Below are 23,767 nucleotides of genomic sequence, written 5' to 3'. Positions count from 1 at the left end.
CTTGGTGCTCTGGTTTTTCTTTTACAGTCTAAAAACAGGCCGGTTAGGTGGATTAGCAAAACTACACAGTAAATATAGCTGGAAAAATATTTTTTTGTTTGTCTTCATTTCAGGCAGCAAAGCAACAAAATGTGAATATTTTGAAAGGGCATGATTCTTTTCTATACCCACTGTAAATAGCCCCAGAAAGAGTGCCAGTCTACTGCACAGCTTTCAAACATTTATAGTTACACTTGGACAATATTCAGAGTGAATATGTAACCAATGAGGTGTAGGCCAAGGAATGCAGAATGACAATTCAAAGCTTTTGGAATAAGCCTGCTTTAGGTATGGGGAAAATGTGCAAATTATACCCAGACAGTAATGGCATATGGGAATTCAAACCCAGGATGCAGGATTCAAGAGGCAGCAGGCTTAATCAGTGTGGCACATGCCATCCCCATCTTTGTATAGCCAAACTTAATATTGAAGCACATTTCCATAATATATACAGTGGAACCTCAAGTCACAACCGTAATTCATTCCAAAACTCTGGTTGTACCCCGATTTGGTCATAACCCGAAGTAATTTCCCCAATAGGATTGTATGTAAATATAATTAATCTGTTCCTGACCATACGAACTGTATGTAAATATATTTTCTTTAAAGATTTTTAAGCACAAAAATAGTTAATTATACCATAGAATGCACAGTGTAATAGTAAACTAAATGTAAAAAAAACTGAGACAAACACCCAGGCTCGCTCTCAGCTGCATGTGATCCTGCCTGCGCTCTCTCTCTCCTGCACTGGCTTTCTCTTCTCTTCCTGCTTCCTGCCTTCTCCTGCAACCTCACGTTCTTTCTCTTCTTTTTAATTTTAGCCGACTTGCACTTCTATTTATGAAGAGGATGTGGTAGTCAAGGCACACAGCAGCTCCTAGGAACAATTACGGATGCAGACTGCTTCTCACTTGTGCACTTAGGTGAGAAACTCCCACATCACAAACTCCTCAGGAACAGCTTCGGCCACACACCACCATACCCCCTCGCTAAGCCATGAGTGCGGTGATTATTTATTAAAACTGGCCTTTTTGACGGCAGCTGTGGACCCGCTATACCATAGGAGGAAGCTGGGTTGAGAGGAGGTTACAGTTTTGAGGGAGAGCCCCTCTGCGTGATGCATCGAGAACAATGTACAGTACAGGGAGAGACTGAACACATGCGTAAATCATCGGCACGGAAATCATCAGCGCGCACGAACCGAAAGATAAACTGGCTTGTTCGTCACCCGAGTGTGTGGTCATGAACAGATGTAAAAGTTTGGCAAACTTTTTGGTCGTAACCTGACTTGTACGTGTTCAGAGACATCCGTGACCCGAGGATCCACTGTTTATATTTTAACTCGACATTTAACTGTAATGGTATGCTGATATGTATGATGATAAATAGGCTCACTGGAGAGTATACAGACATCCGTATTTAATCTAACTATCCTTGAGTTTGGAAAATATTAATGTGTCTTTATAAATTACTTTGAAAATAATGCAAATAACAGTAACGATAAAACTGCATCTTCCAGAAACAAAGAAAAGAAACAAGTGAAGTCTTGAGATATTTCCTGAACCTTCCATTTAAGTACGTGCTACATTATTGTTCCTTTAGATTCTAGAAGTATAGGCAGAAACACCAAATATTGCGATTCTTAGTTATACTGATAATTAATAAAAATAAAAACTCACCATGCCTGACTCCAGCTTCACTTCTTGAAAGTGAGAAATCAGCTCTAGTTTACTTTTGAACTGCTTCATACATTCAGGGCACTTCAAATTATGGTATTGTAGAAATTCTCCTTTTTTTAAGATAAGTGGAAGCGCAGGATGCTGAACATCTAGATTTTTCTTCACTGTAGTTGAAATTAGGGTCTTAGTCCCACCTTCATGAGTTCCAGCAGACAGCCCACCACTGGTAGCAGTAGCAGTCCCAAGCACTCCCACTGACAAACCAACAGGGGTAGTTGTAAGTGAGCCCACAGGAATCACATCCTGTTGTCCAATCATCTGCTCCAGAGACACAGGCTTCATCACTAGGTGGGAGCACTGCATAACCAATCCTCGATCCTTATGTTCGCGAGCATGTAAAAGCAAGCTACATTTGTTGAAGAAAACAAGCCGCTTCGCACAATGATTGCAAGTTACTTCTATCCTCATGCTGCGTCGGTCATAATGTCGCGCCAGACTTTTCTCCAGAGCAAATGAATCACCACACTCTAGGCAACGGTAGCCCGTTGGGGGAAGTCCTAGGCTCCATTCTGCAGGTGGACTAAGGTCTGGCCTATAGCTTGGCAAAAGATTTTTACTATTTAAAATTTTATTGAAAGCTTCCACCAAACTAGATTGGCTGCGAGAAATGACTGCCCCACTGCTGTTCACTATTGATGCAGGCTTTGAAGCCTGAAGGATGGTAGCTCCACCATTAACTACTTTCTGAGTAGCCAAGCTTAAGGCAGGACGTGTCACTGCAACTGCAGTCGTAGTCACTTTGGCTACTGTATGGGAAGTGGAGGTTTTACCTACAGGAGACACCACCCGCTTGCTTTTTTCAGCTGTCATTCCCATAGTTACCATGTTATTCTGAACCTTGCTGGCAGCCATCAACATTGCTGTGCTGGCATCTTCAATGGTGGATACTGGAAGAATAGTGCCCTTGATGCGAGTACCATTTCCAAGTTGAAGACTGACAATTTTGGAAGCCTGTTCAATTTTTTTCTTAGAAGATTCTGCAGATTTGCTCAACACATCCTCATATACTGGCACTTCTGTTCTCTCTGTTTTTATTGGTTCTGGCTCCGACATGACCTTTTGGCCTTCAGAGGCCAGTGCTGACTGAGCAGAGGCCACATGGGTTATGGTTCTTGTAATCCCTCCAGTGGATGTCTTAATGGTTTTAATCCGAACTTTTAATGGTCGAGAAGAGGTGGATAATGGGGAACCAGCATTGCTGCTGCCACTGCCTCCTCCACTGTTGCTGTTTCTACAGCTTCCTCCTCTGCTGATATTCCCTCTCTGACCATCTCCTTCTTCTTCTATTGGGCTTTCTGGACTATCCTTAATTTGGGGGGACTCAATAGAGGATATTTTAGGCATTGTTGCTTCCTCTTTGATTGATCTGGGGCTGTTGCAGGCAGGAAAAATGAGTGGTGGATTACTGGAACTAACATTAGCAGTCTCAGGTTTGTTACTTTTAGGTGCTGAGAGAGCTTCAGGTTCAGGGCTCTGTGGAGAATCTCTCTCTTCCACAATATGATCTGGACTTTTCTTCTGGCTGTTGAGGCCCTCCCCTACTGGCTTAGCCTGTGAAGGGGACCAGGATGAAGGAAGTGCAGTTGATTCAGGATAATGTGGTTCCTCACATTCCTGAGGCTCAGGAGTCATCTGTCCTAAAGGAAGTGGACTAAGGTTATTGGACTTTTGCACATTGGCTGAAGGAGACTCTGGACTTTCTTGGATAATTAAGGGGCTTCCAATATCAGGATCTGAATCTTCAGAGTCCAACCCTGGGGAAGCCATGGAACCCTGGCCTTGAGGAATCTTCTGACTTGTGCTGAAAAGGGAAGGTGCTGGGAAAGCAGAAGCTGGTGATACAGGACTTGGAGGACTATATGCACCACTGCTTACATTTGGTGCTTCTAAATTTAATTGTGTAAGTGACAAAGAAGCACTTTTGGGAGAAGACGAAGTAAAGAAAGGGTTTCTATCACATGCAGGATCTGACACATCACAAGAAACCTCAGTTATGTCAGGCACCGCATCCTTTTTATTCTCCTCTTGACTGTGCTGTCGTTTCTGCAAGGATTTGCGCTCTCGCAGGGTTGCTCTAGACTCTGAAAGGCTTGGACTTGTTACAAGGGGTCTGAGCCTAGAAAATATATTCAGAGATTTACTGCCACCAGAGTCTGAAGAAATTTCTGGAGATGTTTTAGGTGAGTGTGGAGACCACAGCTCTCCATTTGACGATGTCTGCATATCTCGCTGTGGAAGGCATAGATCTGGAGATTTTAAGGATTCAGCAACAGTTGACGAGGAAGTTCCATACCCATTCTGCATTAAGCTGGTGGCTGAATCCACTAAAGCAACAGCAGGATTGGATGGGCCTGAAGTTACTGGAGATGCAACTGCCGCCAACCTGCTGATGCTACTCTCTCGTTCAGTTCTGTCGGTATCAGAGTCCTGCTCACTAAAACTTTCTTGCCGCACCCTATTCTTTACAATCACGCTTACCACAGGTGGATCTAAAGGTAGTATGTTAGAATGTTCTTCATGACCAGATGCATGAGGAAGAACCACCCCATGGCTTGTCCCTTGTTTATTTGCATGTCCAGAATCAGGTTCATCAGGATTTGACTGTATGGCCTCTTTGGCATCAATGTCAGGAATGTCGAAAGCTGCCAATAAATCATCAAAATCGGGTGTCTTCATGTCCCCCATAGCAGGTTACCACAGCGTACCTGAAATCATGAGAAAAAAAAATACAGGCCAAGTCAACACTAATAATATTATAAAATTAATAACGTGATTAAAGTAAAGGGAATGCAAAGCTGTAATGATACAATAGCGCAATAAGAAGTGTTGCAAAGAACAAAACCCCAGGGATAAGCATTTAATTCCTGGTCAAGTCCATGTGTGTGTGGAGTTTAAATATTCTCTATATTTAATTCTGTTTCTGCTCACATGACACTTTAGGATAACTGGTCGCTCTAAATTTAGCTATTATGACTGTTAAGGGCCTGGCACTTTATTCAAAATTAATTTCTGAATTGTAAAAAAAAACGTTGTAGTTCCTCCTGGTATTCATGTTATGAATAAAACCAGCTTCAGAAAATGGATGGACAACAAAGTTAACACTAAACTACTCCACAGGACTTTGTCATGTATTGCCATTATGAAGGTATTAAAAGGTCACTGCTTTCAGCTGAATAAAAATATTCAGGATTCTTGCAAAACTGCAAATCACAAGTAAAGCAATTGATTTAGGATATGTAGTTTTTCTTCATTTCATGGTTACAAGCCAATCAAAGAAATAATCACAGGATTTAATTTCCTTTTTAAATCACAGTCTACTTAACATGAAATATTAATATGAGACATGTGGAGAAGTTACAAGTCACTCAGTCCCATTCACTCATAAAAATCCACATATACAACAGCAATGCTAGAAGGATGAGAGTCAAGTATTTTGTGAAACTCTATTGCAAATAACATGTACTGCTGAAGAAGTACTCAAAATAATGAACATCATTTCAACAATTTTAGCAAACATATATTCAAAATGAAAAAATGTTTTTTTAAATACACACACTCGATTTTTCTATTGTATATTTACTGGGAGCCATAGTATACCCTGACAGCATAAAGCAGGAAACAACCTTTTAATGAACACCACTGTCAGAGGGCAAACTGTAAACACACACTCGCACTAGGACAGTCCAACAGTATTAGTCTGCTTTGAAATCTGTGGAAAAATTTGTGTGCCTTGGCACCTTGTTTTTCTGTGCCACACATGTAAACCCAGGCTTATCCACATATTAATATGCTATACTTGTCACATACAATTTACCAAGGGAGAAGTGTTTTGTTTATTATTAAATATAATTTAAAAACTCAAGTTAATAGCTGTGCTGTGGATATTAAAAACTGATCTGAAAGCTGCTGTTGCTGCTGCACTGTGATATGTAGCTGAGCAAGTCCACTAACGTGCATTCTTAGAAGCTACAGTACAGATAACACTAATAACTTGGAAACGACATTCTCTATTTTTCAGTCACTAGCTGTTTTCCAGCATGCTCTGTTAATTTTAATTATACTGCACAATTGTTATTTTAACTAACACATATGAACTGTGAGATCAAATCACATAAACCAAATGTCAATTCCAGGACTCTTAATTTGCAAATATGGGTGTAGATGAACAATCTAATGAAAAAATAAAATGCGAGATGTCTGAGTGTGGGAACAACTTGTGATTGCAACAGGATTCAAGGGGTTTACAACACTGCTGTGCCGAGTCAAGGTATCACATCATGAGCTGCCAGCACACATAATAAAAGACAGTGCTGTCCTGTCTTTTTTTGGCAACTGATTTTCCGACCAACAAGCAGGTGTTCACATCAAAATAATCAAAGGGAGATATGGACACTGCATGAAAAATCAAATGATTGAAGAAAAAAAAAAAAAATCACATTTTGCATAAAAGCTACATACATGTGTTCAATGATAAAAGGATTATTTTTTAAAATAAAGTGCACACCTGCTATGAATTAGTTACCAAAAGTGGCATGATTTTATTCTGATTTAAAAGAAAATAACACCTGCGATAGGGTAGCATCCTGTCAAAGGTCCAGCTTCTGCCTTGAGTCAGAGACCTTACTCACATACACACCCACACTTACCCAATTTACAGTTGCTAATTTGCCTAACCAGAATGTCTCTACTGATGTTGAATGAAAACATATACAGATGCAGGATGAGAAGACAGCGACCAGATGTGACATGCATACCCAAGATGCTGGATGTGTGAAGAAGCAAAGCTAACCACTGTGTTATTACACCATCCTCACTTAAAATTAGAAACAAATTAATCCAATAAAGACAAACAATTCACACTTTGTTTCCTTTTTTGAATCTAGCAGGTATCTGTTAATATTACATAACGTTCTCAAACCCCTTAATCCAGTATAGGGTCACTAGTCCAGGGTCTATCACAGCAGCACTGAGTGCAAGGCAGGAAATAGCACTGGATAAAGCACATGTTCATCAGAGGGCCCACCCATGCCAGTTAACCCAATCTTCGTGTACTTAGCATTACAGACATAAAATTCACACATGGGGTGAAAGCACAAACTCCACACAGACAAGAATGTTCAAATCGAATCCAAGATGCTGAAGTTTTGAGGCACCAGTGTTAGCCTCTGTCTCCATTTATTAATGTTGACCTCAGATTATTAAACATGATGAACCACTGATAACCATTTGAGCATTTAATTAGCTTATAGTTATTACTTCACAACAAAACTTTTTAATTGGCATTGCTAAACTGGCCCTAGTGAGCATGTGTGTGTGAGATTGCCCTGCGATGGACTGGTGCACTGTCCTGGTGTTGTCCTTGCCTTCAGCCAAATGGATGGATGGATGGATGTTCTATAGAAAGGTAAGGGAAGTACTGTAGTATCTAATCTGATTAAAATATAGTATTGCATAGTGTATGTTACTGGTCTGCAAGGTATGCATATAAAAAACTAATTAAAATAAAACAAAATTACAGTAAGATGAACACAATTAAGAGACCAAACATGCAGTTTAGGATCTTTCCCTTCATACAATTACAGAATGTCAGTTACTATTTTATAAAAACTAGATGTCAATATAGTGTAAGAAGCATAAGTATATAAAAATTCCTACAAGAAATTAAATATTTTCTTCCAGCTGCAAAGAAAAGCACTAAATGTAAATGCATTTATCATTTCAAAATCTAGATGTTTTGTTGCAACGTGAACCCACAAGCCTGTCAGTTCAACTTCCAACTCAATTTCACTGTGCCAGAATAGTAAAAATATATGTAAATAATTAAACATATTTAAAGACTTATTCTTATACTGTTCCCCTTTTCTGAATAGGCGACATCTGCTTTCTGAAACTAATTGTTCATCTCCTACATTGTACAATTTCTTCCACATAAAAAATCATGACTTATAATAGTAATACGCTATAATTACGAACAAATGTTCTGTTCCACAATGCCCTACACCCCTGAGCTTTCTATACTCTGCCGACTGCAGCAGAGTTAGTGTTGATAGGTGTAGCTCAGCTTTTACTTGTAAAATGAAACTAAGTAAAATCTTAACTTTCTTCTGATTTTTAAAGTTTCTGTATTTAATCCAGTTCAACAAAATACAGCAGTAAATAAGGCATAAGCACAGGGGAAAAATAGCACAAACAGATGTCAGGATGCAACCTAAATTGTCCACAAGGGTACAAAGAAAACAAGTAGCTAGCTAAGACTGCCAGCAGCAGTACAGTGTATAATTGTCTGGTTTTATGCCAGGGGCAATAGTGTTTTCTTGTCTGGTTTTATGTACTAATATCACAGTCATCTGTAGAACGTCTGGATGAGTCCAAGTTAACCAATATTACTCGCTGTCATACACAAAGTAATTAATAAAGACTTTGAGCCGTATTAAAAAAAAATAACAGATACTCCCACAAACTTTGTTCCTTTTAGTGTCCTTACTTATACTGAACCTACTAGTAAATGAACACAGACAAAGGAACTAGTCTCTCAAAACAATGGGAAGTATGAAATCAATGCAAAACAACAATAATCCATTTAGCAGTTTAAAAAGTCATCAATTCAATTCTGACCTGTTTTGTTTATTTGTGAAACACCACAGAAGCAGAATTCATGTTATGTATAAAAATAAACATTTCCGTTTTAGAAACCAATATGTGACTTTGCACAAAATAAAAATTAAAAATGTTATTTTTACATTTGGCGTTCTTATGGGAAAAAAACAGGACTATCAAAAAAGACAAAAATGCGCTTTGTAATGTGTATCTGTCCAAACCACAGCAGAGACATTATTTTACCCTACCCTACTTTTAGGTTCCCTATTTCATATTTTCTATGTAAGAACACATTGGTAAGATGAGAAAATCTTTTCCTGTTTTGCTTCTTTCATCCAGAAAATCTACCAAAAATGCATATATTCTACATCAACTGTTTTTTCAGCACACTCAGTTTAAAATGTACTCTTACTAGCAAATGCAGACTCATCAGCTCTGTCTCTCTCTTGTTTGCACCCTTTTTCTACACAGTCCTCTGCCCCTTTAGGCTGTTTAGATGCTGTAAGGATGTTCTGTTTAATGACACATCCTTTCAGGTTGTTTGCGCCTCACTAAGATACATATCCCAAGAGAGGAGTACAAAGAACAGGAGGTGCACATTCAGTCACTACTTACTAAGGGGAATTGGTTCAGGCATAAGGCTTGGTCTGTGTTTATTTTCAGCAGGGCAGGTTTTACACACTCCCTTTCTCCAGGCTCAGGTCTAAATGCAAATTTGCAAATAAGCTCACACAAGATGAGACTGGTTTTAAAAAGAAAAAGAAAAGAAAACACTCTGCAGTCAAGGCCAAAATGATGCCCGAAAAAAACCAAAAAATCACCAAACATTAAACTGCTAGATGTCAATCATACAACCTTCAAGACTAATGTATGTGAATATTTTAAACAGTTCCTCCTCTTATTTCTCAATGTTTGTATAGTAATCAAAACATTCCTTTTTTCAACAGGAAACAACCTTGCTCACCTGCCTCCCAATTCATTCTCCAGCCTCATTATTGAAGTCCAGTATATTTGGATTAGATAAGGCACTCTCAACTTTAAAGCAGAGGCAGCATGTCAAATGGCAACCAGGCAGAAACAATCTCTTAAGCTGAATCTACCTTAAAAACCTCTTTGTTTTTGCATCTACCTACATATTTAAAACAGACTTAAAAAAAACGTATTATTAAAATGCACAAATAATCAAGGGAGGTAGAGTGGTGGAGTGTTTACTGCTGGTAACTCATGGCTCTAGCCGTTATTACCAGTGTGGACTACACATGGACAAATAATATCTACTGCAAAGGTACTTTCAAAAACTAAATTCATAATAAAACTGGCAGTTTTACTGGGCTTCACCTGGAAAATTTGCTTAGACAATGGACCTTGGTTATACTTTTGAGGGTTAATCAGATGTATCAGAAGTACTACGCAAGTCATTTTTCTGTATATATTTTTGTTTCTTTTATTAGTCTATTATTAGTTCACAGGTGGTCCTTACTATTTAGCATGCTATATACAATTACACCTGAGTAACACACTCCAGCCATAGATAAATTCTTGTGTTTCCTAGTGACTTGGCTTTTGTTGATGATCACTGGAAAACATAATTTTAGAGAAAACTATTCTTTTGAATTCAAACACTAATTAGTAGGAATACTGTGGATTTTGGGTATAAATATAATTTCACCCTGTGGCAGTTCCTGTAAAAGCAGCAGCTTGAGTCAATTTGAATATAACGCTTTGATCTGTAATCTTGCATAGCAGCACATCACAGTCTGATCACCAAGGGGGATACCTTAGTTCTCTGCAATACTGCATGTATTTTACCACTAAGCCCCCTCCTGTTCTTTGAAGTTGATGTATATTTGAGCTAACAACAATCCAATCCAATCCAGACTGAATTTGTATGTATGTTACTGCATCACAAGGAGTAAGAAGAAGCCAAAAAAATAGGGAGTACAGCATGTAACCTAGGGATCCACTTCTTAACCGCACATTCTTTGAGTTTTACCTAACTTTTCTTTGTCCATTTCATATCTCATTTTCCATGCAGACTGGCACCTCTTTCCTATAGAGGGCAGCTGCCCTTTTTCACTCTCTCCCTGCCCTATTTTTCAGTATAATCTCAGCCTTAGCTTGTATAGTGGTGCTGTTCTGCTTGCAGTGTACCCCATTTCTCCATGTGGTAACAGCTGAAGCAAAAAGAGAACACAGTGCCTAAGAATACCCCACTTATTGCAGGTTTATTACTGAAATAAAAGCAGAAGGCTGAATAATTTTCTTTTTCCTAAAACATCATCAAAGTTCAATCAAGTCAGTCAAAGCATTTGTGAGATTTTGGGGTATTTAGTTTTTCTATAGTAGGCGGGGTTTACCCTTAAATATTGATGCATCAAATTATCTTTCCTAAAAGACTAGCCGAAGCCTGCCGTAGCATACGGCGGTGTAAGAATAGGAATGGAAAACTTAGGCTTAGGTAACCACCGTCACAGTATAACGAAAATAGCAAGGAGCGAAACCAATGCCAATAGTCGAGAGAGTCGAAAGAGTACCTTCCTGTAGCAGGCAACGGAAAACAGACATATATACATAGACGCCGCATTCACTGTGTTGCCCAGTCGACACGATAAGTCAGCACGTCCGCCCTATTGCGAGTGGTAAAAGTGCCATTTAAACTAATACAGGTAGACGTGGAAACCGTGTTTTCTGATGAAAAAGACAATAACGTTTTAAACAGTATCATTTACATAAAACAGATTTTGGGGGATCGTTTACATTCAATTAATTTATATCCATTTATACACTAAATGCGTGTGTATCCCATGGTCTTAGAGTTGGTGGGCGTGGCTCTCTGTCTTGTGTGCGCTCTCTGTCTTGCTTGCCCTTTGTTAGAGTTGGCGATCGTCGCTCTATGTCTTGCATGCGGTGTAACGTCAACATGGCTCAGAAGTGTATGTGGACTTTTGCACAGAGGAAAGCGACTGAGGCTGTGTTTGGTGAGTTGTTGTGTGCCTCAAGAGCGATGCTGGACTCGGGAGGACAGTTACAGTTGGCGTGCGTGGCCCTGTTGTGTGTATCCCATGATGCGGTAGGAGGGTTAGAGTTGGCGGGCGGGGCTCTGTCTTGCTTGCCCTCAGTGTCTTGGGTGCCCTTAGTGAATTATATATATATATATAATCATCCTGCCAAATATGAGCTTTTTAATTAAATGGGAGTTGATGAGTGAAGAAGTGAGCAAGTCAGTCTATTTTGCATTATACACATACACAGAAAGACAGAGAACATTTTCTCGAACACAAAAAGACCTGTGTAATTATGGTGTTAGATTAGTTAGCAAGTAAGCTGGTTATACTGACACAACATGTATTGTCCAGGCAAAGTGGAAAAGCAAATAAAAAAGCAATTAAGATATTAGCTTATATTGCAAAAATGTTAACAAAGTACATTATCAAGAGACCTTCTGTTGAGATTGTATAATGTGCTATTGAGACCAAATCAGGAATACAATGTGCAGTTCCAGTTACCACACTACCAAAACATACAAGCAGCATTAGAAGCTATGCAGAAATGAGCAATCAAGTGTGTGCCAAACTTAGATGTTTTTCCTACTCTGACAGGCTAAGAGAATTTATTTAACCTTTGACTTAAGCAGAGAACACAATTTAATGATGATCCATCAAACTTCTTTTAATTATAAATAACCTACAGCAAAAATGAAAATTAAAATAAGTGCATTAATAATGGAAGTCAGGAAGTTCCTCTTCACACAAGAAGTCTTGACAATCTGCTGGAACAAACTAGTAAGTCACGTAAAAAAAAACACTATAGATGAACTAAAGGGGCAACTTAGCCATTAGATAATCAAATGAGCTTGAGGGATTGAATTTGTCAATCTTTTTACATTCTTGAAGGTCCAGACATCCATACACTTCCAAACTTAGCAAATCCACTAGTTGTATTCAAATGTCGAGATAAACAGTCAAGTGCATTAAATATTTAGTATAGAACAGAAATGCTTAATTATAATTCCATAATTGTTTCTTGCAAAATACATGATAATGATATAATGCAAAAGAAGCTTTGAGATCAAAATGACAAAGAAAATAAACTTAAAATGTAATTAATCTTAAATAAAACTGTACAATACAGTGGCCACTGTACACCAAGATCTAAATTAATTAACCATGTAAATCTGGATGGAGGGGCACCAATGGTAAAATTTCTGCACAGCTATAATTTTCCTTTCCAAGTTGCACAACTTCCAACTTATCCAAAAGAATGGACAGGATCCTCATGTGTGGTAGAGCCAAAGCAAGCTACAGGATTTTTTTTGTCCACTTTCTTCATTAAAAGCCAAATATTCATGTTGAGGCAATTATTGCTTAAGCAACACGTGTGCTTCATTTCAGTTAACTCTCTTTTAAGATTCTGAATATTTAATTCAGAAGTGCTCAAATCCTGCAGGGCTGTAGCAGCTGCATATTTTGTACAAGTCTAATTTCTTAATTAGAATCCAATTAGTGAATCTGAACAGAAAACTGCTCAGCAACTTTTTTATACTTCATTTCAGTTAACTTGGTCTTTAATTACATCATTTTGTCAATTTCTTCTTGTTTTCTTAACCAGCTGACAATTAAAAACAAGATGCAAATGACAAAGAAACAACCCCCTCCCCATGCTATTGAGGACTATTATTTTTTATAAGCCAAATTAAAAAAAATACTATGAGAACTGAAATCACAGCAATTCACTGCAGCAGAAGTTACAGCTCTTTGCTTGAATTCCCATGTGGTATCACAAAACTTTGATGTGCTACTGGATTATTGGATGACATGAATTCTACTATAACTCATAAACTAAAATGTTATAAATGCTTCACAGTATAAGAAAGAAAGAAAGAAAAAAAGAAAGTTTTTTTCTCCAGCCGTCTGGAGTTTTTTTTTTGTTTTGTTTTTTCTGTCTCCCCTGGCCATTGGACCTTACTCTTATTCTATGTTAATTAATGTTGACTTATTTTGTTTTCTTATTGTGTCTTTTATTTTTCTATTCTTTATTATGTAAAGCACTTTGAGCTACTGTTTGTATGAAAATGTGCTATATAAATAAATGTTGTTGTTCATGTACAATTCTGGCAGCTAAAAACATTATAATGTTTACGTTTACAGGAAACACAAAGAGTAATGCTGTCATACAGCAGGGAGACAGCATTCAGAATTTTAAAAAAATTAATAAAGCAAATCAACTCAGTTCCTAAGTGACAACAGATTTTTGTTCTATAATAATAATAATAATACTTACCTGAAAACTAAATACTACAATTTTAGGTGAACTCACTTTACAGGCTTAATTTTAGGTCACCCAAGATTCAAAACTCAATTATTTCTATTCCTAAACAGCTGCATTATGGATATTTAATTGCTTTGTTTTTCTTAAACAGTAAGTATTAAACAAGAAAATATCCGCTAAGCAGCTGACAATTTAATATTTGCACCTGTATATGTTTCAATAAAATATCTGGAAAAAAGACATGAAAAAACAACAGACTGAGTAATACTACTTTACTGCAATCCAAAAAACAGTTTGATGATGGTCTCAGAAAACTAAAACATACAAAATTAGAAATGTTTCAACCTAACATAATCACAGCACTGACAAACTACATAATCAAATACGATACTTCAACAGCTGGAATGGCTGACTTCTAATTAAAATACTATTTGGTTACTATTTTACTATTTATACACTGCGACTTTCTAAGGACTGAGTCTGACCTTCCTGCTACAGATATTGGTAGAGCACTTGGAATAACTAACCACCATTTGCAACGTACGAGTGGTAGAAGGTAATGATTTTTGATTAGACACTATTTTGTCTACTACAGTTTTAGATTCAAAACATAAAAACATATATGACAAAATATTAAGCCAGGACCATGTGAATAAAAGTATGTTTCTTCAAAGTGTAAAGTGTTTTTTCTTTTTTTAAATAGTTTCTAAATTACTCACTTGATCTACACATGGCCCAAACTTAGATGTCTTACCAAGGACAGTTTTACTTGAACGTGGAGATATAGTAACTAAACCAGTGCAAGTTATTCATTCTGAGTGTGTCTACAATAGACTGGTATACCTTCCAGGATTAATTCAGCTTGGCAATCAATCCTGTATGGAAGGGCTCTAGCTACTGTCTAACCTGTACAAAAACAAGTACATTTAGAAAATGGACGGATACATGACCAAGAATATTATGTTTTTTTTTATTGAAACAGATAGTTGAAATTGGTGCTGGGCGGTATACTGGTTCATACCGAAAACTATTTTTTTATTTCTGTACCGCTTTCTTATACCGCAACACCGGTTTAAATTGCCTAAACTACATTCAGAACACTACGCAGTGGGAAACTGTTTAAGGGGGGACCTTTTTCACTGCTACACCGCTACAAACGCATGCAACAGAGTAAATGTGGTAGTGGAGGTATTGTGCAGTGAAAATGGACAGAGAACATTCCAAAACTGAAGCTGTAGCAGACGATAAACATGATGAAACAGAAGAACTTTTGCTGAAAAAAATGAGTCACATCCGTTGCCTAGAGATACTTTGGTTTTAAAAGGTCAGATATGGACCATTATGTTCAAATCTGAGAATACTGTTTCTATACTACTGGATAATACTGCAAGCCAAGTTGTACTTGTTTTATTTTTATTTCAATAATGTGTAATGTACCTGGGTACTGTGTAATAGTGTGATGACATGTTGACTTTATTCTCGACATTTATGTCTAGATTAAAGTCGACATGTTGACTTTATTCTGATAATTTGTTATTAAAGTAAAAGATTGTAAAATAAACTTCATCTTAAAATGAATTTTTAATTTAATAGATTTTCTCAAACCCCATCATAAGTTATGTAGCACATTAAATGCTTTGTGTTAAGTGTTCCCCGAGCCATGTTAATCACTACGTGCTTCTTAAACTGACTTCCTCTTGCATTAAGAGGAGGCGCAGGCAGCACACAGAATACATTAATTTCATGATATTGAACATTTAGAATGCTAAGATAAATACTTGATATAATTTTCATGATGAAATGCATTAAAACATGTATTAATCATGTGGTGGCACGGTGGTGTGGAAGTTGCACTGCTGCCTCGCAACAAGGTGGTCTCAGGTGTTCCCTGCCTTGAATTTGCATGTTTTTCTGGTTTACTCAGCATGCTTCAGTTTACTTTCAAAGTCATGTAGGATGTGGGGTTTTGTTATGCTATATTGACCCTGCGAGTGTATGTGTTGTTCGCATTCAATGTGCTGGCACCTCGTTCAGAATTTGCTCCTGCCTCGCACAAAATGCTTGCTGGGATGGGCGCAACCCTGAATGGATGGCATAATTAAACATGTATAACGAAGTTTTTTTTTAAAGTTCTGAACACTCCTTGGTCCAAGTTTGTAACTAGTTTTAATTTCACAAAGACGTTTATCGTGTGGCGATTGGTTAGGTGGAGAAAGAAAAAGGAAGGATAGGAACTGGGGATTGGTATGTCAGACAGAGACAGCACGCTAAAATTCTATATCACAGTATTTTTCTAAATGATCCTGGTTTCACGGTATTCAACTGTATTTTTTTTCCCCATGCATGAGTGGATGTTAACCACATTTTCCACTGCAATTACTGGCTAAGAATAGCCTATTCCACTGTCAAGAGTATTGTACATTTTACAAAAAAAAAACATTTTAATGTGCACACAAGTATTAATACAGTTTTGCATTTCCCCATAAAGTGATAGTTTTCAAGGGGGTGACACTAATAGAGAAGGTATCACATTGCATGACAGATGCAGTCAAAATATAGAACCTTTATATTGAACACATTTTGCAAAAACAAACTATAATTTTGACAACATATTTTCAACCATACAAAGAGGCATTTAGACTTAGTAAAATATCCAGAAGTCCTTGTCAAAAATTGTATTGCACCGAATGTCTTAGAAAAGGAATAAATAGTAAATATATTTTTTGTAAACCAACTACACTTTCTGTTAATGTTAACAATCTCTGTCCACTGACATGTTAAAGTGACTTTTTAAACAACTTTATCATCATTAAACTGCATAATATTTAAACTAATAAATAATAACAATAAAATAAATAATAGTATTATTACTGATAGTTGCACTATTACTTCAAGCCCAGGTGCATTACAGTACACAGTATTCACCAAATTAAAATAAAATAAAAAATTTAAAAATAAATAAATAAAATAGGCAAACTGCATTAATATGGACCTTGCATAAAGCTAAGCTATACTGGGAAGAAAAAAACAAACTATATATCGAGAACAAAGTCAACATTTCCACTTTATTCTCGCCGTTTATGTTGATATTAAAGTTTATTCTCATAGTTTACTTCATAATTAAAGTAGAATGTCGTAAACTAAACTTTTCCCTAAAATCAATGTTTAACCAACTACTTAATTTACCCCGTCATAAATTAATGCAGCACATTAATTGCTTTGTGTTACGTTCCCCGACCCAGTGGTTAATCCCTACACTTCTTAAACTGACTTCCTCCACACTAAGAGAAGACAGCAATCACCATGCAGAAACCATTCACTTCATGATATTCCTGCTTTCCTGCTGTCTCCGACCAACAGATCACGAACCCAACATTTACACAATATTTAAGTTAAACCTGTGCGATACCCATTAATACATCCAGTTTTTTGGAGCCTCGTCACACTTGCCATAAAGTTCTCTACACTGAATGTACACCTGGGACCCCTTACTGCAAGGGAGCAGCACTACTGCCACACTATCATGCATGTTTAATACCTGCTTTAATGCATTTCATCCTGAAAATGATATCAAGTATATATCTTAGCATTCTAAATTTTCAGAGAGCAGGATACAATGTATAATGTGTGGTGATCGCTGCCTGTGCCTCCTCTTAGTGTAAAAGAAGTCAGTTTAAGAAGCACGTAGCGATTAACAACTGGGTTAGGGAACACTTAACATAAAGCATTTAATGTGCTACATTAACTTATGACAGGGTTTGAGAAAATCTAGTAAATTAAACATTGATTTTAGGATGAAGTTTAGTTTACGGAATTCTACTTTAATTATAAAATAAACTATGAGAATAAAGTGGAAATGTCAACTTTAATCACAACAAAAACGGCGAGAATAAAGTGGAACTCTACACTTCTATAATCTACAAAGTATAAAGTACCTGGGGTGTCTATAATGACAATAATTTGAAGTAAATTCCTTACTTCACAGTGATAATGCTCAGTACTATGCCTTACAGAAAACATCATCTGAAAACAGACATCATTCTGATTAGTAAAAAATGACCACCTATAATCTGTGGATGCCAAATGAGGACTCTTTCTAAACTATCAGAGAATCAACTACACACATGAAAATATTTCAAAAACCATTTTTGACCCAAAAGAAGAGATCACAGGGGAATGGAGCACACTCCATAATACAGAAAAATACCTGAATAATAGTATAATTTTTGTGAACTAAAAAAATAATTAATTTCATATGTGCATAAAACATTGCACATATCAACAACATACTAATATGTGTTTTATAATGGAATAGGAAGGCCACTAAGTAGATGACAAGATGTTAATATAGTGACAGATGAGAGAGACAGATGGAAAGAAGTTGTACAAAAGATAAACAGCAGTCAAGGACACTCTAAGCACAAGGATATGGAGTGTGTAACTAAGGAGAATGTAAAGTTCAAACCTTATACTTTAATCAGAAAAATAAAAGCTCCAGAACAGCTGGAGTGGGCATGCAGGGTGTGAAAAGGACTTTCAATTCATTAGCATTCTGCAAAATGTAAAGCAAATAACCAGCACTTCAACAGAACAAAAGAAAACCACCAACCTGCTATTAAACTATTCAACCTAGCTGAAACCCGAGGCTTCCTAAGGGAATTTAGAAGATAATAAAGCTTATATAAGCCAACAATTAAACAGCACAAGCTAAAGACTTTCTGGTTTTTCTCCAATGCCATGTTATAATATAGACAACTTCTGGCTTTTTCTTAACTAATTCCCATTCTCTGTACTGAAAAGGCTGGCTGTATACTCAGATTGATTTCCACCACTCTTTTAGGTTGACTATATAAAAAGGTAGCATACTGTACTGAAACAGAGCATTGATGGCTTGGTGGTCAGCTTTACCATTTTAACTATAAAGTTAAAAAATGAAAATATTTTAATGGTGCACATTTTAACATTAAATGCCACTCTTAAAAAAGCATAAACGTGCCATATTGATTACAGGGACCATAACAAATCAACATTATAAATAGCTAAACACAAGTCCAAGGGGAAAAAGGCACAAAAGTGTCTTCCACTATCATAAATACAATTTTACAAAACTCAACATTACTGTTATCTACAACTGGCAAGGTCTTGTTGAATGTACAAACAATAACAGACTATAAAAGAATAGCATATTTGCTTGGAAAAAATATATTTGACCTTCAAAGAAAAAAATTCCAGCATTTTCAGAGTTATCTCCTAATGCAACTAAAACATGGAATAACAGCATACCCCCATAAAACCCTACACAAAACTGAAAAAGAAAAATAGGCTTATTGTATAGTAAGTAACTAGAAAGCATGGGACCTTTACTTTGGCAGGCAGCTAACACACTTTCAGACACACACTCTAGTGTTCCTACTAGAGCATACAACTTTAACTAATTTCCCATCAGCACTGAGTCTCTCTCTAGCATTCCTTTCTAACGTTTGATTCATTCTACACTTAAATACACTCTAATTACTGGGTACCCTCAATTTTTCGTATAATACTTAAATGTATGAAAGCCCTTTTTTGGTTAAAGAGTAGGCGATTGTCTAAACATCCTTAAAACTCATTATGAAAATGCACCCCTTATGTTACTGCATGTTATGTCAACCTGGCTAGACTAAAAGCTTTAGTGAAAATGGCAAATTAACAGTTTTTTTTGACACTGGAAGCAGACTTCTTTAGATGTTATAATGAATGGATGCTCACTATAAAGCAGTTTGAAAAAAACAAATCCAATCATGAATAAACATTATTCCTTATAATTACTCCTTCAGCAATATGTATGTAGTACCAATTCCTAAAATAAAATTTGAAAAATAAATATCTTTACCTATATTTTATTATGCACAGCACTGATAACAGCATATTAACTTGCTAAAGTCCGAACAGCAAAATGGCACTATGGTCAACAACACACAGGCTTTGTGTCCACTGAGTTTATAATCCAGGCTCACCTACATACTTCAACCAATTTTACATAATCCTAAAGAACCCTTAAAACATGAAGTAGGAAAATATACATCTTGTCGAACCAGCTATGATACAATGCATTTTCTGGATGTCATACAAGGATTAGTTATTGGCAGCACCCTGAGTGAAGAGGTGATTCAAAGTACAAAGTGCAAGGCTTTTACTGGCAGCAGACATACAACGTGGAATACCAATATCATTGCTTGTTGGATCACCACAGCATACCTGTTGGTACATTAGTTATCTTTTTCAACATTTTTATAACATATGGGAAATAACCTAACAGGCCTGTTAAACTACCATTATATGAATGTTACAATGCCAAAAAAGAGCACAGTGCAAAGCATACTGAATAATACTCACACATACTATAGCTTTGGGCAAATATGCTTCAACAATATTTATAGAACACATAATATGAAGTAACTACAGACTTGCAAGGCCCTAGCTAAAGTGCATGTATTTTTAATCAAAATGTAAGCCATGCAAGGAAAAAAAAAACATAAGTGCATACAATCTTCTGAACCATGAGCAACTAATAACCTAACAATGAGTAAATACAAAGAATAAGGTAGGTAAATTACTGTAAACTACAAATGTCAATAATGCATCACTTAATGTGCATTTTGTCCATCCATCCATCAATTTTCTAAACCTACTTCATCCTCAGCAGAATCACGGGAAAGCTTGAGCCTCAAGCCTAGATTTCCACAAACTGGTCTGCAGGAATTCCAGAGCTTATGCTGTACTAACACAGCTGTAATACTTCATTTTACATGTCTCCCACAAATAATGACATGTACTGGATCCTGTGTGAATGGGCAATTTTTACATCATATATATTAATGCTTATACCAGCCTACAAAAGAAATGCACAAATATATATATATATATATATATATTTTTTTTACTTGACTTAATATTTATATATATCAAAACACTGGTGATCTTCCTTGTGTGGGCATTTAATATCAAATTTCAACAGATAATGTTAACATATGTAAAGTTGATTTTTTTTTCTATCAATGATTTAATTCACTTGCAGGTCAACGGGAGTCAAAATATATCCTGTGAACATCTGGCACAAGGCAGGAACTGCCACTCCAATACACATTTAATTTGACCAGGCAACTTAAAGTCTCTGACTGTTACTAAATTGCACGTTTGTGGATGCAGAAGGAAAACCACACAAACTACAGAAACTCCATGCAGTGACAGGACTGGGACTGGATTAAGGGACACCAAGCCCTTAAAGGGGAGCTCACTTTTAGATCGCCAGTTTGTTGGATCATTTAAAAATTTAACAAGTGAAGTCAAGGAAAAAGCTACATGCATTGGGTTACTTCTTATAAACCCAGAGTTTGATAACTTTCATATATCCTAAAGAAAGCGTTTGATACATCAATAGGAATGTATAATGAATGACACCCAGCAGTTTTTTTTTTAGTTATTTTTTGGCGACTAAGACAAAAGGAGGTTTATTCAGATCAATCTATAAATAAATTGCATATCACAGGCAGCCTTATTGATTCTCCATAACCACTAATAACAATTTCACAGCCCGTATGAGGGATCGATAAATCAGCGGCTGCAGCAGGAACACATAGCAGCTCCGCCCCCTCCTACGCGAGCTTACCGCGCCGTTTTCGATTAAAAATCGATCCACGAGGCAAGAAGCCTCTTCGCGAAATCACACTGGCCGCAGTTCGACCAGAAGTTTTTTTTTTTTTGGAGTGCCAGGGTCATAAAAACAACGACATTATCAGGTCGCTTCCAAACTCTCCCCAGCGACTCTTGCCGAGGCTTAGAAGATTCCTGCATGATTTACAGCACCTAAGAGGGTCCGTAATGTGTCTCGCGTGATTTAGTTCTTTAAAGTGTGTGGTTTTATGTATAATTTCACTCTGTTTACCTGAGTGCGAAATCCAGAGTTTCGAGGCTCCTGTTGCTGCCGCCGAACTTCCCGTCACCTGACAACCAAGGTCCTGGAAGCTAAACGTATCCGCATTCGCAGATAATCCTAGTAAGCTGACAAAATGCGCTCGTGTGAACTTCGCTGCTAGTTTTCTTTTTTTTCAGTTATTGGTCTTAAAGTTTCCCACTTGCCGTCCTTCACGCCGCTTTATTTGCTGGAAGGATTTTCGGGCTATTATGTTGACATTACCTGCCTTGACCCGGCTTGCCTCCTACCACAGGTCCTGGCATTGAATGGTCCGTAATCACGTCAGTCAGGGAGCGCGGCTTGAGGAACCCGTCGTGCAGTCGCTATCACAGAGGCCACCGTTACCGTAGCATAACGTTAACGCGTGGATCGTGTCCAGTATGTGAAGGAAAAAAGTAAATACGGCGCGTGAATAAGTGTGCATAAATCTCTTCGTGTCTTTAGGCTGTCGAAGATGAGCAGATGAACTTTTATTTTTATCGCAGTCCACTCCGTCTGCAAACCCGCATGGCTACGGCCTTCGTTAAAAAGCATTCACCTTCACAATTTAAAATATTTTTTAGGAAAATACTTTCCTTAATGCTGTTCATTCGGAGTGCCAATGAGAGAGAGAGAGAGCTGAGACGGGAGCCTTTTAATGACTCGCTTAGCGCTCCTTTACTTAAGTGTTCTTATTTATCAGAGCGTTCTGCAAAGCGATGAAGCGAGCCGAACCGATGAAACGAACGCTGTGCCCGCCGAGCCAAGATGGCTAACGGCGAGACGCAGTTTCCTGATTTCGCAGATGGCGCAGGGTGAGCTCGAGTTCCGCTCGATTTCCGGTGTAACCGTAACCCGCCCTTCTCCACTCTCCCACCCTCTGGATCCACTCCGTAAACTTCAGTGTCATCAAGACCTTTGATTCTCCCACGAGCACCAGACTTTCATATTTGCAAAAGCTGCAAGTAACTCCCAGACAAATGCACCTTACTTAGGGCCTAAAAAAGTAGAACTGCGTCTGGCATGTGCACAAAAAGGAAAACATAAAACTGTTTATGTGAATCCTGATACAGAGTTCTTGTATTGGTGCATTCATGACCATCTCTGAGTCTCAGTCACTGCCTACAAAATTGGACGTCTTAAAATTCGGCCTAGTGACATTATGAGGCTTAGGCCTGGTCCATTGCAACTATCTCCTGATCTTTTTTTGTCCATCATGTATGATCAATTTTATCCTCATGTACAAAAGCATGCAATATCCCAAGGGCCAAACTCGTTCAATTTTTTATATGTGTACAAACATAGCAGAACTCAAAAAGAGGGCTTAAGAGCCCTGCTACTTGTGGTGTTGGTAACTCTTTTAACAACTCTAAGGATAATTTTCAGAACTGCAATTAACAGAACTGGAAATACAACAAACCATTTTCAATATGCTTACAGCGTGTATATTTCCTAGTGCAAGTCAGGCTTCTACATACGTCTCACACACCCTCCCGCAGTATTTCATAACGATATATTTGAACTGTAAATTGTTCCTGATAATCACATCATCTGTTCTTTGAGTTAATCATTGTGGTCATTGCCACCATTCTAACAAGAAGCTTTTATACTTAATGCTTTTAAGCAAATTAACTTACTTCAACATACTTAATCTCATGATAACCGGTTAATGCGCAGCATTTAAAAACAGTAATAATTTAAATGTATGAATTTCCTCTTTATGACATAATATACAGGATATTCTAAGTTAAAACATAGTCTTTATATTTCCTTGGCTGTTTGATGATTTTTCCATGTCTTGTCATATCAACAGCTTTATGTTAATTTTCTTCAAGTTTTATGGGGCTGGTTTGGAATGGGCTAATGTTTTCCTTTCGCCTGTGGGTCAACATCATCTGTCCCCTTCTGTGCATGATGGAGTTTGTGGTGAATGCTCAACCACAGTTTTGAGATTTTTCCAAAAATTCTAGTGTAGCACCTTTTCTCCCAACTGTATTAGGTATGATCTAAGTGATCCAGACAACTACAGAATTACTGCAGTGTTTTTTCATCATTGATCCTCGTCTAGTTTTACTGTTACTTTGTCTTCTGGGTTCAATTCAGGTTATGGTTTGGCTTTGTGCTGTTGCATAGTCTTGATAACTCTCCTTGGCTTGATTATAATATGAAAATAGTGGTTCTCATTTTACTT

At 37.3% G+C, this 23,767-nt stretch overlaps 1 protein-coding gene across 2 annotated transcripts in view; it reads right to left on the bottom strand.

The window, feature by feature from the left end:
• LOC120537685 (zinc finger protein 687b-like) overlaps positions 1-22,346 on the bottom strand; it is a 47,884-nt gene extending 25,538 nt beyond the window's left edge. Inside the window, exons 1-2 of one of the 2 annotated variants that reach the window (XM_039766796.1) lie at positions 21,568-22,346; positions 1,719-4,483 (exon numbers count right to left, since the gene is read on the bottom strand). In XM_039766796.1, coding sequence (XP_039622730.1) covers positions 1,719-4,463 — 2,745 coding nt within the window. In that variant the 5' untranslated portion in view covers positions 4,464-4,483; positions 21,568-22,346. The remainder of the gene's footprint in view (positions 1-1,718; positions 4,484-21,567) is intronic. The other variant, XM_039766805.1, reaches the window with a different exon arrangement.
• Positions 22,347-23,767: the final 1,421 nt, after the last annotated feature.

The sequence above is a fragment of the Polypterus senegalus genome, chromosome 1 (assembly GCF_016835505.1).
Source record: "Polypterus senegalus isolate Bchr_013 chromosome 1, ASM1683550v1, whole genome shotgun sequence".
NCBI lineage: Eukaryota > Metazoa > Chordata > Cladistia > Polypteriformes > Polypteridae > Polypterus > Polypterus senegalus.
Note: the sequence above shows the minus strand (reverse complement) of the source record. Positions and strands in the feature narration are given on the sequence as shown.